The sequence below is a fragment of the Canis lupus genome, chromosome 12, assembly GCF_011100685.1.
Source record: "Canis lupus familiaris isolate Mischka breed German Shepherd chromosome 12, alternate assembly UU_Cfam_GSD_1.0, whole genome shotgun sequence".
NCBI classification, from domain to species: domain Eukaryota; kingdom Metazoa; phylum Chordata; class Mammalia; order Carnivora; family Canidae; genus Canis; species Canis lupus.
The window spans coordinates 24,130,254-24,143,832 of record NC_049233.1 but is presented as its reverse complement, the minus strand read 5'-3'; the positions used below and the strand labels follow the sequence as shown (position 1 = coordinate 24,143,832).

The 13,579-nt window shown below is 39.2% G+C and overlaps 1 protein-coding gene across 24 annotated transcripts in view; it reads left to right on the top strand.

The window, feature by feature from the left end:
- Positions 1-13,579, top strand: part of DST (dystonin) — a 480,589-nt gene that overhangs the window by 279,848 nt on the left and 187,162 nt on the right. For all 24 annotated transcript variants that reach the window (XM_038554403.1, XM_038554389.1, XM_038554383.1 and 21 more), the window contains one exon: positions 9,692-9,858. In XM_038554403.1, the coding sequence (XP_038410331.1) occupies positions 9,692-9,858 (167 nt within the window). The remainder of the gene's footprint in view (positions 1-9,691; positions 9,859-13,579) is intronic.

Below are 13,579 nucleotides of genomic sequence, written 5' to 3'. Positions count from 1 at the left end.
CCTTCCTTCCTTCCTTCCTTCCTTCCTTCCTTCCTTCCTTCCTTTCTTTCCCCCTTTCTATTCAGCAGATAATGAGCACCTAATCTGTGACATGTTGGGCAGAGTATGAGGAAAATGTTTCAAGGGGAGAAATAGCTTGAATAGAGGACCTTGGGAGAGGGGGAACATGTGGTTCACATGGCTTGAACTTCATGTGGTTTGATCATAGAATAGAAAGGGAATGACTTGAGTCTAGAGAGATCAGCCAAGAGTAAGCCTTAACCCTGTGGCTGCAGAATCAAGAACAACCTGAACTGGCATTGGAGAGTAGGCCAAGACTTGGTGCCATGAGACTAGTTTGGAGACAATTACTAATCCAGACACTGAGGCTTAGCTCCAGAAGAAGGTGCAAGCTCTTTTGAGCCCAATATTATTCCAGGTCTCTCATGACTGTGTCTTAAAAGATGACATTGGTATTGACATTGGAGACGAGAGGTGATATTCCAAACCAAGGATAGTTGTTACCTCAACTCAATAGTTGGTAGTGGGAAAAGAGAGAAAACAAGGAATATAAGACCCTCTTGTTCCTTAAAAACAGTCTTGGGACAGCTAATATATCCATGTTATTAGGTGCTCATCTCCTCCCTAAGAATGTAGGAGACTAGCAGATGATAGCATGAGAGGCAGGATGAGTCAGTACACATGACGAGGTTTGAGCAACTCATGCTTTTATTTTTTGAGAGTTCTAGCACTGGTTTCTTTGGCTTCCAGATTGCAGAAGCAAAACAGTCCATTTGTTTTCAGATATTGATTGTGTCTTTGAGCTGTTTGTTGAGACTGTGGTTCATATTGCCTGACGGTGTTCTAGGAGGCACTTGGTCAGATGGGCACTATGAAACAAAGTTCATCCCTGAGTAGGCACATACCTGGTTATACCACAGTTAGAACTATGTGAATTTGGGTTAGGCTTTCTTTCTTGTGTTTGAATTCTGTCTGTATCTCTTTCTTTCTTGTATTTGAATTTTATCTGTACCTCATCCCTGACCCCTCCCACTCTCCTACAGCGCCTTGTACCTTCTTTTAGTTCCAGTTATTATTATTTCAATCATTGTGTGTTGTCTTAGCTCTGCTGAGAGGGAGAAGGGAAATTATGTAGTAAAGTATCAGTGTTACGCGTAAAGGTAGAGGTAATGTGGGAAAAAGATGTGAATGTAGGAAAGAGTATGAGACCACTGCTTTGTTGGTAGTAATTTTTTTTTAGGCTGAGGTTTTTGATTTTTTACTTTCACTTTTGATCTTGCTTATATGGAGTGAAAAGATAAAACAGAGATGGTGATGTCTTTATTCTTAAGGCTCAGGATCCTGAACTATGATTTCATATATTTGGTATCTGGATTCTTTTTTAAATTTCCCTAAATGGCTCAAAATAATTTGGCTAAAATAGATAGCCAGGAGCCATATTTCTAATTCAAATGGGTTTGAGGACTTCATATGTAAATGATTAGATTTTTCTGAGCATTTGTTCTATTTCCAGTAGGAGCAATACTTTTAGAATCCCTATTGGAGAACCCATTTTCTAATTACATGACCATGCAGTTTTTGAGAATGCCTTGTGTTGAGTATTTTTAAAGCCTGGAACTATTTTTCTGTAAACCAGCTTTTGTCAGGGCTCTGGAAAATACTTGCACTTCACATAAAAATCTTATAGAGTCTTCTTTTTAATTTAGGTTTGGACTATCTTGGAAGACGAGTACACATAAATAGAATGACAGTAAAAGGCAAATTACCCTTTCTTGCTCTAGCTATGTAGTGACATCAGCACCTTCTGGACTTTATGGGAAAGAAATAACATTTCCTCTGTAATTCAAGTGAAATAAAGATTTGGCCAATTGAATGTATGTATAGTTAGCAAAAAGTATGTGAAAATTGGGTATTTTTCTATTAACTTGTTTCAACTAGTTCAGTACCATTTCATGTGGGAATTGAACTAATAATATCTGATAAAACTAAAAGTAAATTTAACCAGAATCTGTGATAAACTACTTACTGAAATATCACATTTAAATCAGGCCAGGAAAAAAGGTCAGTGAAGTTGCTTAGTTGAAAAATTAAAGAAAGTAAGGCCAAAGAATTATTTCAACTGTTAATAAAATGGGAAGCTCCTCAGAGGCAGACCAAGACAGGACAGTTCATATGAACTTCAGATTCTCAGTGGTGAGTCTCAGTTCTAGAAGAAGGTGGAAGCTTTGCTGAGCCCAGTACCGTTCTAGACCTATGATGATTGTCTTAAAAGATATTGTGAGATTAACATTGGTGTTCACTTGGACTTGGGATATAAAGACATTTGAATTCAAACATTTTGAACTCCTTTTATACTCTCCTTGAACTTGGAGAATACTAGATTTAGATGGTTTTTATACAGTGCCAAAATAAATGTTTTGAAAAATGTTGGCAAATGTGTCATTTCTATTGTGTAAATAGTAAGCAGAAAACACCTATTTGGTCCAATGACATTTTTATGGGCACATCAGTTTTATTGGTTGGAGCTTGCCCATACACTGTAGGGAAAAAGCCTTTTCTTCCTATATGGAATCTTGAAGTTTACAATAAAGCAGAAGTGAGCAAGGATATCCTGGTTGCCTGAATGAAATATTTCAAAGATTCCCTAGGTGCCAAACTCAAATCACAAACACATATGCTCATGGGCATTTATTGTCTATTACGTAACAGACAGTGACTGAGTTAGACACTATAATACTAAGATGAATAAGATACTGTTATTTTGCGTGTATTTGCTCATGTATTAGAGGGAGAGAAGATATATCAACAGAGAGTAATGATACACACCATGTATTGTTATAGCAGTACGCGTGGGCTGCTGTGGAAGCACAGGGGTTGGTGGGATGTCTCTTGTAGACCCAGGAGGTGGAATCAGCTGGGGCTTCCTCAGAGGAACAGAGGAGGGAAGGGCTGGAGAGGGGTGGCAGCTGGTGAGGGTGTTCTATAGGTAAGCAGTAGCATGAATAAATGTGGAGTGTTCTGTGGAAATGTATTCTTACTGAGGGAGCAAGAAGTGGTTCAGTGTGGCTGGAGCATGTGGAGTTTTTTTGGGTGTGTTGAAGGGATGTGGGGAGAGATGAGGCTGCATAGGACTGTGTGACCAATTGAAGGTAGGTACAGACAGAAAAAGGCATCAAGAAGGACTTGAGGGTTTTTGGTTTGGGGGCAACTGGGTAAATGATGGGGCCATCCTCTGAGCTATGAATACAGAGGAAGAGCAGTATGGAGAAAGAGAAATTCCATCTTTTCTACAGTGAGTTTGAAGAGGCTGTGAGACAAAGCACAGTGGAGCCAGATAGATTCAAGTTCATATTTTACTTCTAGTTTGTGTGCACTTGAGCAAGTCACATAACCACTTTGTGCTTCATTATCATGTATGTTGTGATCATGAGATAATATTTGGGAAGTGCGTAAGCACACTGTCTGGCTCATTGAAGTGCTCCCTCCACATGTGGTTAGTTTGACTATTTTGAGACATGTTCATTGAATTCATAGGTCTTGAGTTCAGGGGTGAGGTTTGGGAGTCATCAGTATGGGAGGGGGGACACTTGAACCATTGTAGAAGATGAGATGACCCAGTGAGAGGGAGAAGAGAGGGGGGCTGAAGACCGAGCCTGAGGAACAGCACTAAAGGAAGGGTGGCAGAAAACTGAGAAGGAAAGGCCAGAGAGGCAGGAGGAAAACCAAGAAAGACTGATATCAGGGAAGTCAGGGAGGAGAGCCTGCCAGTGACCAATGCCTCAGAGAGATCAGGATTAGAAAATGGATAGATTGGAAAGCAACCCTTGAGCTCTTCTTCATGATGTTTCTCTGTCATTGGACTGAAGGCTTCATGAGGGTGGTTGTATGACCAAGTGCCCAGTAGTGTTACGAACAAACATTTATGAGTGCTTATTGAATAAGTGAGACTAGAGAAGAGGAGGTATTGCTCACAATATCTTCAATATCTCTTCAGGCGCTGCATGACCTCCCTCCTTTTGTGACCATCACATCCTCTGTTACATTTCACTCTCTGATTTCCTTTTTTAATTGGGAAAATCGAGTCATGAGCAGGAACCTCCCTCACTTTGGTCACTGCTACTTAGTTTTAGTGGAGTGATTGGGATGGAAGCCAACTCACAACAGATTGAGGAGTAAAGATAATAAAGATTAAAAAATACAAAAATAAAATCTATTTAAAAAATACAGAGATTTTTTTTTTTCTTTTCCCACTTGCTTTACTGGGAAGAGAGAGAGGCAATGATAAGTAAAGAGGGAACTGAATTTATGAAGCTTGTTTATTTTTATTTATTTTAGGATGGAAGAGATTTGAGTATTTTAAGTACTGAGAGCAAAGCCCCAGATAAGGAGGGAATGATTGATGGAGTGAGACTCCCAAGAGGCAGCAGGTAGAAGGATTCTGAGCACAGGAGAAAAGGAGGTTATATGGAAGCCAAGTTTGTAGGTAGCAGAGTGGGGAAGGGAGGGATTGCTAGTGGGGTTGCTATTTTCTTTATAAAGAAGGAGATAAAAAAGTGATTGCTAAACATAAGGAAGTAGTAGGTTAGGGAGTTTCTTGCAAATGGTAAAGAATATTGAAAGTGATATTGTGAGGGATGGAAAAAGTGGCCAGTCAGGACACCAAGAAGTGCAGGTTTCTTAGAGATGCTTAGCTGAATTGCAGACCTGGAGTTTGTGGCAGCAGCCCACAGGGTACTATGGTTTTGTAGTGGAGCTTATAGCATAGGGCAAGAGTATAAGAGACATACAGCTGACTTGATCAGGATTGGGGTGTGGCCAGGGGGTTTCAGGGCAAGGAGAAACTGGTGAGGGATTTGAGAAAATTATTTGAAGTGGTGGATCATGTAGTGCAGGCCAGACAGAGAAGGAGGTGAAGACAGAAGAAGGCTCTTAGAGTGGGATGGAATCAGACAAGTCAGGGAGTCTGAGATGTTGATGAAGCCAGATAAGTGGTTTAGCTGGCATTAGGGCATGAAAGTAGTAGAAGAAAAGGAACTCACTATTGGAAGTTAAATGTCTGAGGTGGGCTAGTTCTGGCATAAGATGATGAGTTCCAGGATGTAGCAGTAGGTATGGAGAGCATGAGGGTGCAGTGCAGGATGGAGACAAGTACATGCTATCTTCAGTGGTGTTGGATATTTGTGAGGGTGGGTTCAGGGATCATTTTTAAGGAGAAGAAGAAGGTGGTAGTGCAAGAGTGGCCTGTGGTGTAAAAATGAGGTCTTAGTACCTGTGGGTCATGGCTGGAAAACTTGATTGGGCATCACTGGGGGAGTTGGAATTCACTTGCCCTGCCTGCAGGCCTGGTGGTGGGTGGGACTTGACTTGAGGCAAGAGGGGTAGACCCAGTTCAGTAAAATGGTACAAGTGGTGTGAGGTCCTTAAGAAGTAGGAGACTTTGTTTACCACAGAATAGACATTTCTGGAAAGCTGGAGAATGGTGTCAAACCGGGTCAGGAGAGATGAGGCAGGGATGAAATACAGGCACGGGAGGCTCAGTGACAGGAAGAGCTTGAATTTGGGTAGGAGCCATTAATGACCTGGATGTGAGGCATGAGGGCTTCGAGTTTCCCAAAGGAACTTGGCTAGAAAGGATTTTGTTTGTTTTTGGTGCTAGCTGACAGATTGTTGGTGAGGAACTTCAAGCAGCAAGTACGACTAACAAAATTGTGGTGGGAGAAGCTAACATTTATAGAGGTTTCTACATGCCAGGCACTGTGTGAAGCATTTGATGTGCATTTATTTTATGGAATTTGTAGAACCATTGAAGGAGGTAAAGATGATGTCATCATTTAAGTTTTTAAAATGAAGAAAATGAATTTTAGAGAGATGAAATGGATGGCTCTGGGTCATAATCCTGTTAACTATCAGAGTTAGAATCTGAACCCAGGTGGCATGAATGCACACCTCTGATCTCTGCATTGCCTCCAGGATTTGAAGGGAGGAAGCTCCATTACTTCCTGGAATCAGACCTGACTTGTCACTGACCGAGGATTCAGGCTGATTTGCTGAATGCGCAGATTTTAAATCAGGAGTCATCAGTGACAACTGCAGATGTAATTTTCAGAGTTCAATTTATTTTTCATTTGGTTTCAGTTGCACAGTATCATGAAAAGTTTAATATGCTAAGAGAGGTAGTGGTTAACGGCAATAGGACATTTTTAAAAATACCTTGAGTTTCCCTGTGGGAATAATACTCAAGTAATTGGAAATAGCAGGAAAAGCTGAAAATGAGTCAGTGTGTTAGTAGTCTTTGGTACGTTAAAGTTTGCTTCATAACGTTTGAAAATCACAGCTTTTTAAAATAGTGTATGCATTTGTAACAGTCTGAAATAATGTGTGTGGAAGTAACAATCTGGAATTCATCCTTTGGAAACTTATTTAATTAGACTGTATTACTTTCTCCTGGTTGATATTTAGACTGGTTTGCAACCTCTAAACTCCCCTTCCTTTAATATCCTTTCTCAGGTGAAATGCTGTGCCTATTAAATTTACCTTGTAGTTCATATTTACTGACTTCCCTCATGAGTAGGTGATTCTGTGAAGGGTCTGGCATGGAATATTCTTGACCTGCAGAAAAGAGTACCTCCCTCTCTCCAGCTACCTCCCTTTGCTTTATATGGTTGTCATTATCACCCATGTAGTGGTGATAAGGGTTGGGTTGCCAGAAGCAGTGGATCTTAAAATTCTTAAAGGCTAAGTAAGAGGAACCTGTTGTCAGATTTTACCTGTAGGCTCAATTTTCTCCTTCACCATTTCCTAGATTTGTTTCTATGAACCCTTGTTTTTACAGATTTTTATTTGAGGCAACAAATTTAAAAACTTTATTTCTTACTTCTCTTTACAGCAGGAGAATTGGGAGAGTTTTGCCTCCCCCTTTATCAAAACAAATAATAAAACCCACAATGATAAAATTGCAGACATTATGCTGTGCTTGTGTTGTTGAATTTTCACAGCACGGCATGGTTACACTTACCATCATTATTCTGCAAGCCAGAGAATGAACTTAAAACAGTTGAGTAACTGGAATATAAATGGTGGAGATGGGATTTAAACTCCTGGAATGTGCCAGAAAACTCTCTAGCATAATTTTATTTATTTATCTCCAAAGATCCTATTTATCTATCTATCTATCTATCTATTTATTGAGTGCATTGGGAGGGGAAGGGCAGAAGGAGAGCGAGAATTCCAATCAGACTCCACGCTGAATACAGAGCTGAGGTGGGTCTCCATCTCAGGACTGTGAGATTATGACCTGAACTGAATGAAATCAAGAATTGGGAGCTAGAGGGATGCTTGAGTGGTTCAGTGGTTAAGTGTCTGCCTTCGGCTCAGAGCATGATCCTGGAGTCCTGGGATTGAATCCTGTGTCAGGTTCCCTGCATGGAGCCTGCTTCTCCCTCTGTGTCTCTGCCTCTCTCTCTCTCTGTGTCTCCCGTGAATAAATAAATAAAATCTTAAAAAAAAAAAAAAAAGAGTTGGGAGCTTAACTGACCTGAGCCATCCAGGTGCTCCTCTCTAGTATAATTTTGGATTAGAGTAGCAGTTGGAAGTTAGAAGAATACTGATTTTTCTCCTCTTTTTTCCACATTAAAAAAGAAAAAAGGAATTTTTCCTGTATATTCTGTGTAATGTGTTCATGTATGCACATAGTTCTTTTCATGTCATAGAGACCAGCACAGATTCTTAGGAAAGAAGATTAAATTGAGACACTGTGGGGGCACGTCAGTCGATTAAGCATCTACCTTCAGCTCAGGTTATGATCTCTAGGTCCTGGGATTGAGCCCCACATCCCACTTCTGCTCAGTGAGGAGTCTGCTTCTCTCTCTCTCCCCCGTCCCCCCACCCCATGCTTCACTCTCTCAAATAAAAATCTTAAAAAAAATTTTTGGGACACTGTACCTTAAAATGATCTGTCGAGGGCACCTTGGGTGGCTCAGTGGTCGAACATCTGCTTTGGCTCAGGTCATGATCTGGGGTCCTGGGATCAGGCTCCTTGCAGGGAGCCTACTTCTCCCTCTGCCTATGTCTCCGCCTCTCATTGTGTCTCTCTTGTGAATAAATAAATAAAATCTTTTTTAAAAAATAAAATGATCTGTCAAGGAGCATATCTCAGAGTGTGACGGAGAGCAAGCTGTGCAGGGCATGGCATTTGTGCTGAATAGTGGGCTAAGGGCGTGTGTGGCCCCCTTGTCCATGTGGTGTTGTGTGGGGCTGCCAGGCCTGGTGTGGGCTTTAAGCTGCAGCCTGCACCAGGCCCCCAGTTGGCCATGCCTCCGGCTCTTGTGGCAGCTGGGAGGAATAAAGGGTTTCCTGTTTGAGCCTAGCACTGCTGCATGGGAAAGGCTTTCTTCAGTTTGGGTTTTTAAATTTTTCTACTTTGACTTGCTTGACTCTGCCTGTTTTGACCTCTGACTTCTGTGTTGTTTTTACAGTAGGACGTTAGACTGGAAAGAGTCTTAAACATGACCTGCTTCTACCTCCTACCTCCTCATTTTATAGATGAGGAAGTTGACTCACAGACATAAAATGAACTATTCAAAGCTATGGATCTAGTGGCCAGGACTAGAAGCCAATCTCATGACTTTAGTGATTTTTTTCCTGTTATAAAATGATTTGTGACTCCCTCTGTATTGCTTCCAATTCCTTATTTACTTATCCTGATCCTGGCTTCCCGCCTGTCTTCTTGATCCCTTGGCTTCGCATCCTGCCCTGATTGAGAGAACAGTTGTTTGTTGGTGTTAATCCCAGCTTTAGAATCACTGTGTGACCCCTGGTAAAGTCACTTTGTGCCTTAATGTCATTATCAGCAGATTAAGTAGGACTCTTATTAGAGAGGATCTTGAGGAAATGTAAATCACGTGAACTGGTGACCTGTTTTATTTAGTGGAAGGAGACCTTTAGAAAATTTAATGAAAACAAAGTGTAGGGAAAAGGGAAAAGTCAATTAATACAGATTTCATGTTGAGTAAGCTGAGCAAGGACTCATGAGAAAGAGACTTTAGGTCAAATTGTTATATAATGGGGCAGCCTGGGTAGCTCAGCGGTTTAAGCGCTGCCTTCAGCCCAGGGCGTGATCCTGGAGACCTGGGATTGAGTCCCGCATTGGGCTCCCTGCATGGAGCCTGCTTCTCCCACTGCCTGTGGCTCTGCCTCTCTCTCTCTCTCTCTGTTCTCATGAATAAATGAATAAAATCTTTTTAAAAATATTATATAATGTAAATTGGGGACCTTCTTTGTTCTTTACATGGAACACCTGTTGTATCAAATCCTCCTCTGCAAGTGGTAATATAGATTAATTTGTAAGTTTTACTTTGATCCATTTGAACTTGGAAGAACATTTGGTTGAGTTGTTTTAGCAGATCTGATTAGTAAAGGAGAATCTCATTGAAAATTAGAATTTTCAGTGCTTGACATTTTGGCATAATAAAAAAACTAGATGCTTGGGTTAAATCCTACTTTTTTTTTAATCTGTGAACCTCCTTGAAACTCAGTTTCCCTATATGTAAAATGGGAAAACTACACTTAGCTTTCCAGTGAGAATTATGATGATTAAGTAAAATAAACACTTGTGAAGTTCTTGGCACATAGTAGGTTCTCAGTCGGAGCTAGCTTTTTTTCCTAATGTTTTAACACTTTCTATTATGTTTAGATATCTGATATCCATGTTACTGGAGAGTCGGAGGATATGTCTGCTAAGGAGAGATTGCTACTGTGGACACAGCAGGCAACAGAGGGTTACGCTGGAATACGGTGTGAAAATTTCACTACCTGCTGGAGAGATGGAAAACTATTTAATGCCATCATTCATAAATACAGGTATGGAATTTATGGGGTCTTTTTCCTTAGACAGATATGAAAAGTGTTTCTTCCATTTCCAAATTTTGAAATAACCTTTTATTGTCACAGAAGCAATACATGTACATGGCAGAAAGTTAGAAAATACAGACCAGGCACAAGTAGAAATAATCACATTCTTGTTGCTCCCAGATCATCACTCTAAGCTTCGTGCATACATGCAGACATACCAAGCTATAATATGTCTTTGGGTTTTGCTGGTAACTTGGCGACGGTAAGCTCTAATAATACAGAATCTTCAGGTGGATGAGCACAGTCATACATACAGAGAACTGATGAGTGGAAGGGCAAGAGTTTAGTTCAGATTTAGAGCTCACACTTGTCCAAATTACAGTTCTGCTAGGCTTGTTATCCTAGTGAGTAGCTGGGTTCAAAAGTGGCCAGCTTTGGGGTGGTCAACAGTTTTCTGGTAAGAATTATTATTATTAATTTTTAAAGTTTATTTTATTAATCACTATACCCAATGTGGAGCTCGAACTCACAACCATGAGATCAAGAGTTGATACTCTTCCAATTTAGCCAGCCATTTGCCCCATCTAGTAGGAATTACTAAAAACTCAATCCCAGGTAACACTGACCTAGAACTTACTAAGCGCCAGCCACTATCCTGAGCAGCATTTATGTATATTAATTTATTTACTTCTCACAGCATCCCTACAGGAATATTATCTTCAGTTAAAAGACAAAAAAATGAGGCATAGACTAAAACTTGCTTACGTTTACACAGCTAGCAAGAGACAACTTTGAGATTCAGAGCCAGGACCTCTGGATTTTGACTCCAGGTTTTTATTGTCTTATAAGGAGCTAGATCCCCAGAAAATGTTTACTGGAAGCAATGTATTTCTTGATCTCAGTTACTTTTCTTAGTTTTACAAAAATTACATCATGTTCTCCAAGAACTGTCTTCCTAAATAGACTAGGCTGAAGCTATAACCCATTAGACTCACACGCTTATTTGATAAAAATAATTATTATATAGAATACTTAATATTTGGTTATCTTTCTATATGTGAGGCATTCTGTTCAGTGCTTTCCATATATTATCCCATTCAGATCTCCCAACAGTCCCACAAAATGGGGACTGTTATAATCCCACTTTTATAGGCAAGGAACCTTGGGTTTGCCAAGGTCATGCTGCTAATTAATGTATTACAGAGCTAAAATTTTAATCCCGGTCTACTTGATTTAAAATCACATTCTTCAAGTCAGTTTCCTTTCGCTTTCTTTTTTTTTTTCCTTCATCCCCTTTTTCTCTCCCCTTCTTCTCCTTCTGTTGTTTTTATTTTGGAAATTTCAACATACGTAACACTGTAATGAATCTCCCACACATCCACACCCAGTGCCCCTTTAAGACACTGTGGTGGTCGGCTTCCTGGAACAACATTTCAGTAGAGGTAGGTAGAGTTGGCCTGATTAAAAAGAAAAACCATAATCAACTTGCCTACACATGTTGAAGATAAAGTACCAGATCTCCTTGAGTAACAGAGTGCCAAGAGGGTTTAGTGGTTACAGAAATTTCAATTATCACAATGCACTTCTCATGTGACTTAAAACATGAGGCTATCAGAAGGCTGCGTAGTTGGGCACATTTTATACCTGGCATTATAAGATCTTTTTGCCCTTTGAATAAAAATATTTGGATTGTTGTACCTGAAAGATTTATGTCATGATGCATCTTTGAGGGTGTGTTCTTTTCTCTTTGAAGTATTTTAAGTAGAAGCAAAGCGTTTAGAAGCCAGCTGAAATAATTGACTTTTAAAAACAATGGTTTCCAGACATTGTCTCTTCATTACTTGTGAAGGAGTAGAAGAACAAATTAGTATATGCATGCTGTACGTTTTTCTTCTAAGTACTTTAATAAGTCACTATATCAGAGATGGTGAAATTTCCTAGGGGAGTTTAATGTTATAGAGCTCATATAGTTTTAGGAAAGAATTTGGATTTTGTGAATGTTACTTGCTTTGAATTTTTAATTTGGCAGAGAGATCATTTAAAAAAATTGTTAAGCTTTAACTTTGAAGTTCAGTTTCCCAGTTGGCTTTGTTTTTCCTTGTTAGAATTCATGGTAAAAAAATCTGAGTATCAGGTTTAAGTGCTCACAAGATTTGTTTGTTGCTGAAGTTTGTTAAGTTACCCTGTACCTCATAAAATATTATAGTAGCCTTTTTCACTAGAAGATAACTTTCATGTGTAGAACAGTATTCTTAGCTAAGATCTGCAGGCTTTTTACTTAAAACATCAAGTACTTTTCTTCTAGCATTTTAAGAATTAAATGGATAGGGTTGAATTACAGGTAGTTCTCAGTGTTGAATGTAGTAACATACTCTAAAGGGAAATGAGAAAGTTATAAACAATCACTATAAGCAGATTTTTGGTTATTGGACAGTAATAATCATATTTAGAGAGTAATGTCTAATTTATAGTTGTTTTTACTTAATAATTATTCCCATAAATTTTGCTGTGTATTTGAATTTGCTGTAGAAACGTATCCACTTACTTGGGCTTGGGATGTATTTTTTAGATAAAAATTTATTTATTTATTTATTTATTTATTTATTTATTTATTTATATTTATATTTATGATAGAGAGAGAGAGAGAGAGAGAGAGAGGCAGAGACATAGGCAGAGGGAGAAGCAGGCTCCATGTACCGGGAGCCCGACGTGGGATTCAATCCCCGGTCTCTAGGATCGCACCCTGGGCCAAAGGCAGGCGCCAAACCGCTGCGCCACCCAGAGATCCCAAAAGTTTTTTTTTTTTTATATGAGTTTAATTTGATTTATGTAATAAAAATGATCTGAGGTGACTCATGGGTGGTTTTTACTCAAAAACCAACTCTAACTGTATGGGATACTTGGTTGATAAGGATCTTAAGAGGGAGTGGAGGTTTATCAGGAAAGAGCCTTCAGATTGCTCCTGTGGCTAGAAGGAGGGATGTGGTGCTCCTTGGAAGCAAATTTGCATGCTCTAGAGAGAATATGAAAGATTTCTCTGGAGATTAGAAGGAAAATGGATACTGTTTGTCACTTAAAAGTAAACCAATATTATTTGTAGTAACTGATCTTGTCAGATTTTTGTATACATATCTTGTAAAGATTTAGAAATACTAATATAAACTGGGAACAGAGTAATAGCATCCTTCAGATTTTGTATTACTGTAAATACTATCAAAAGTTAATCAAGTACATTGATTTGGATTGTCCAGTATATATTTTTATTAGTGCTCTAATATAGACTATGACTTTTAAAGTTAATGTTTGTTTATACTACTAGTAAGCAGTACTATACTAACATGAAGTAAAAATGAAGAGAAATTTTTATCATAACACTAATTTATAGATGATCCCTAAAGTCAAAAAGAAATTGTCACATAGAAGGCACCCAAGAAATATGTGCAGACTGTTGATGATGTATCAGTTTCTGTATTAGCTGTTTTTATATATGATAGCTTTTTAAATGATCACAGTCCTATGAAAGAGATGACATTGTTTCCATTTTTATCTTTGTATTAAATGATCAAATTATTGAAGAAACTGGGGTTCAAAAAGGAAACTAATGTGCTCAACGTGACCTACCTTTTAAATGATGGAGGTGACTGCTCTGGGGTCTCAGTCCTCAGAGGCTTCTATAACTACTTATTATAATCCCCTGCAGGCAAAGTAGGTATCAAGAAATGGAACTGTT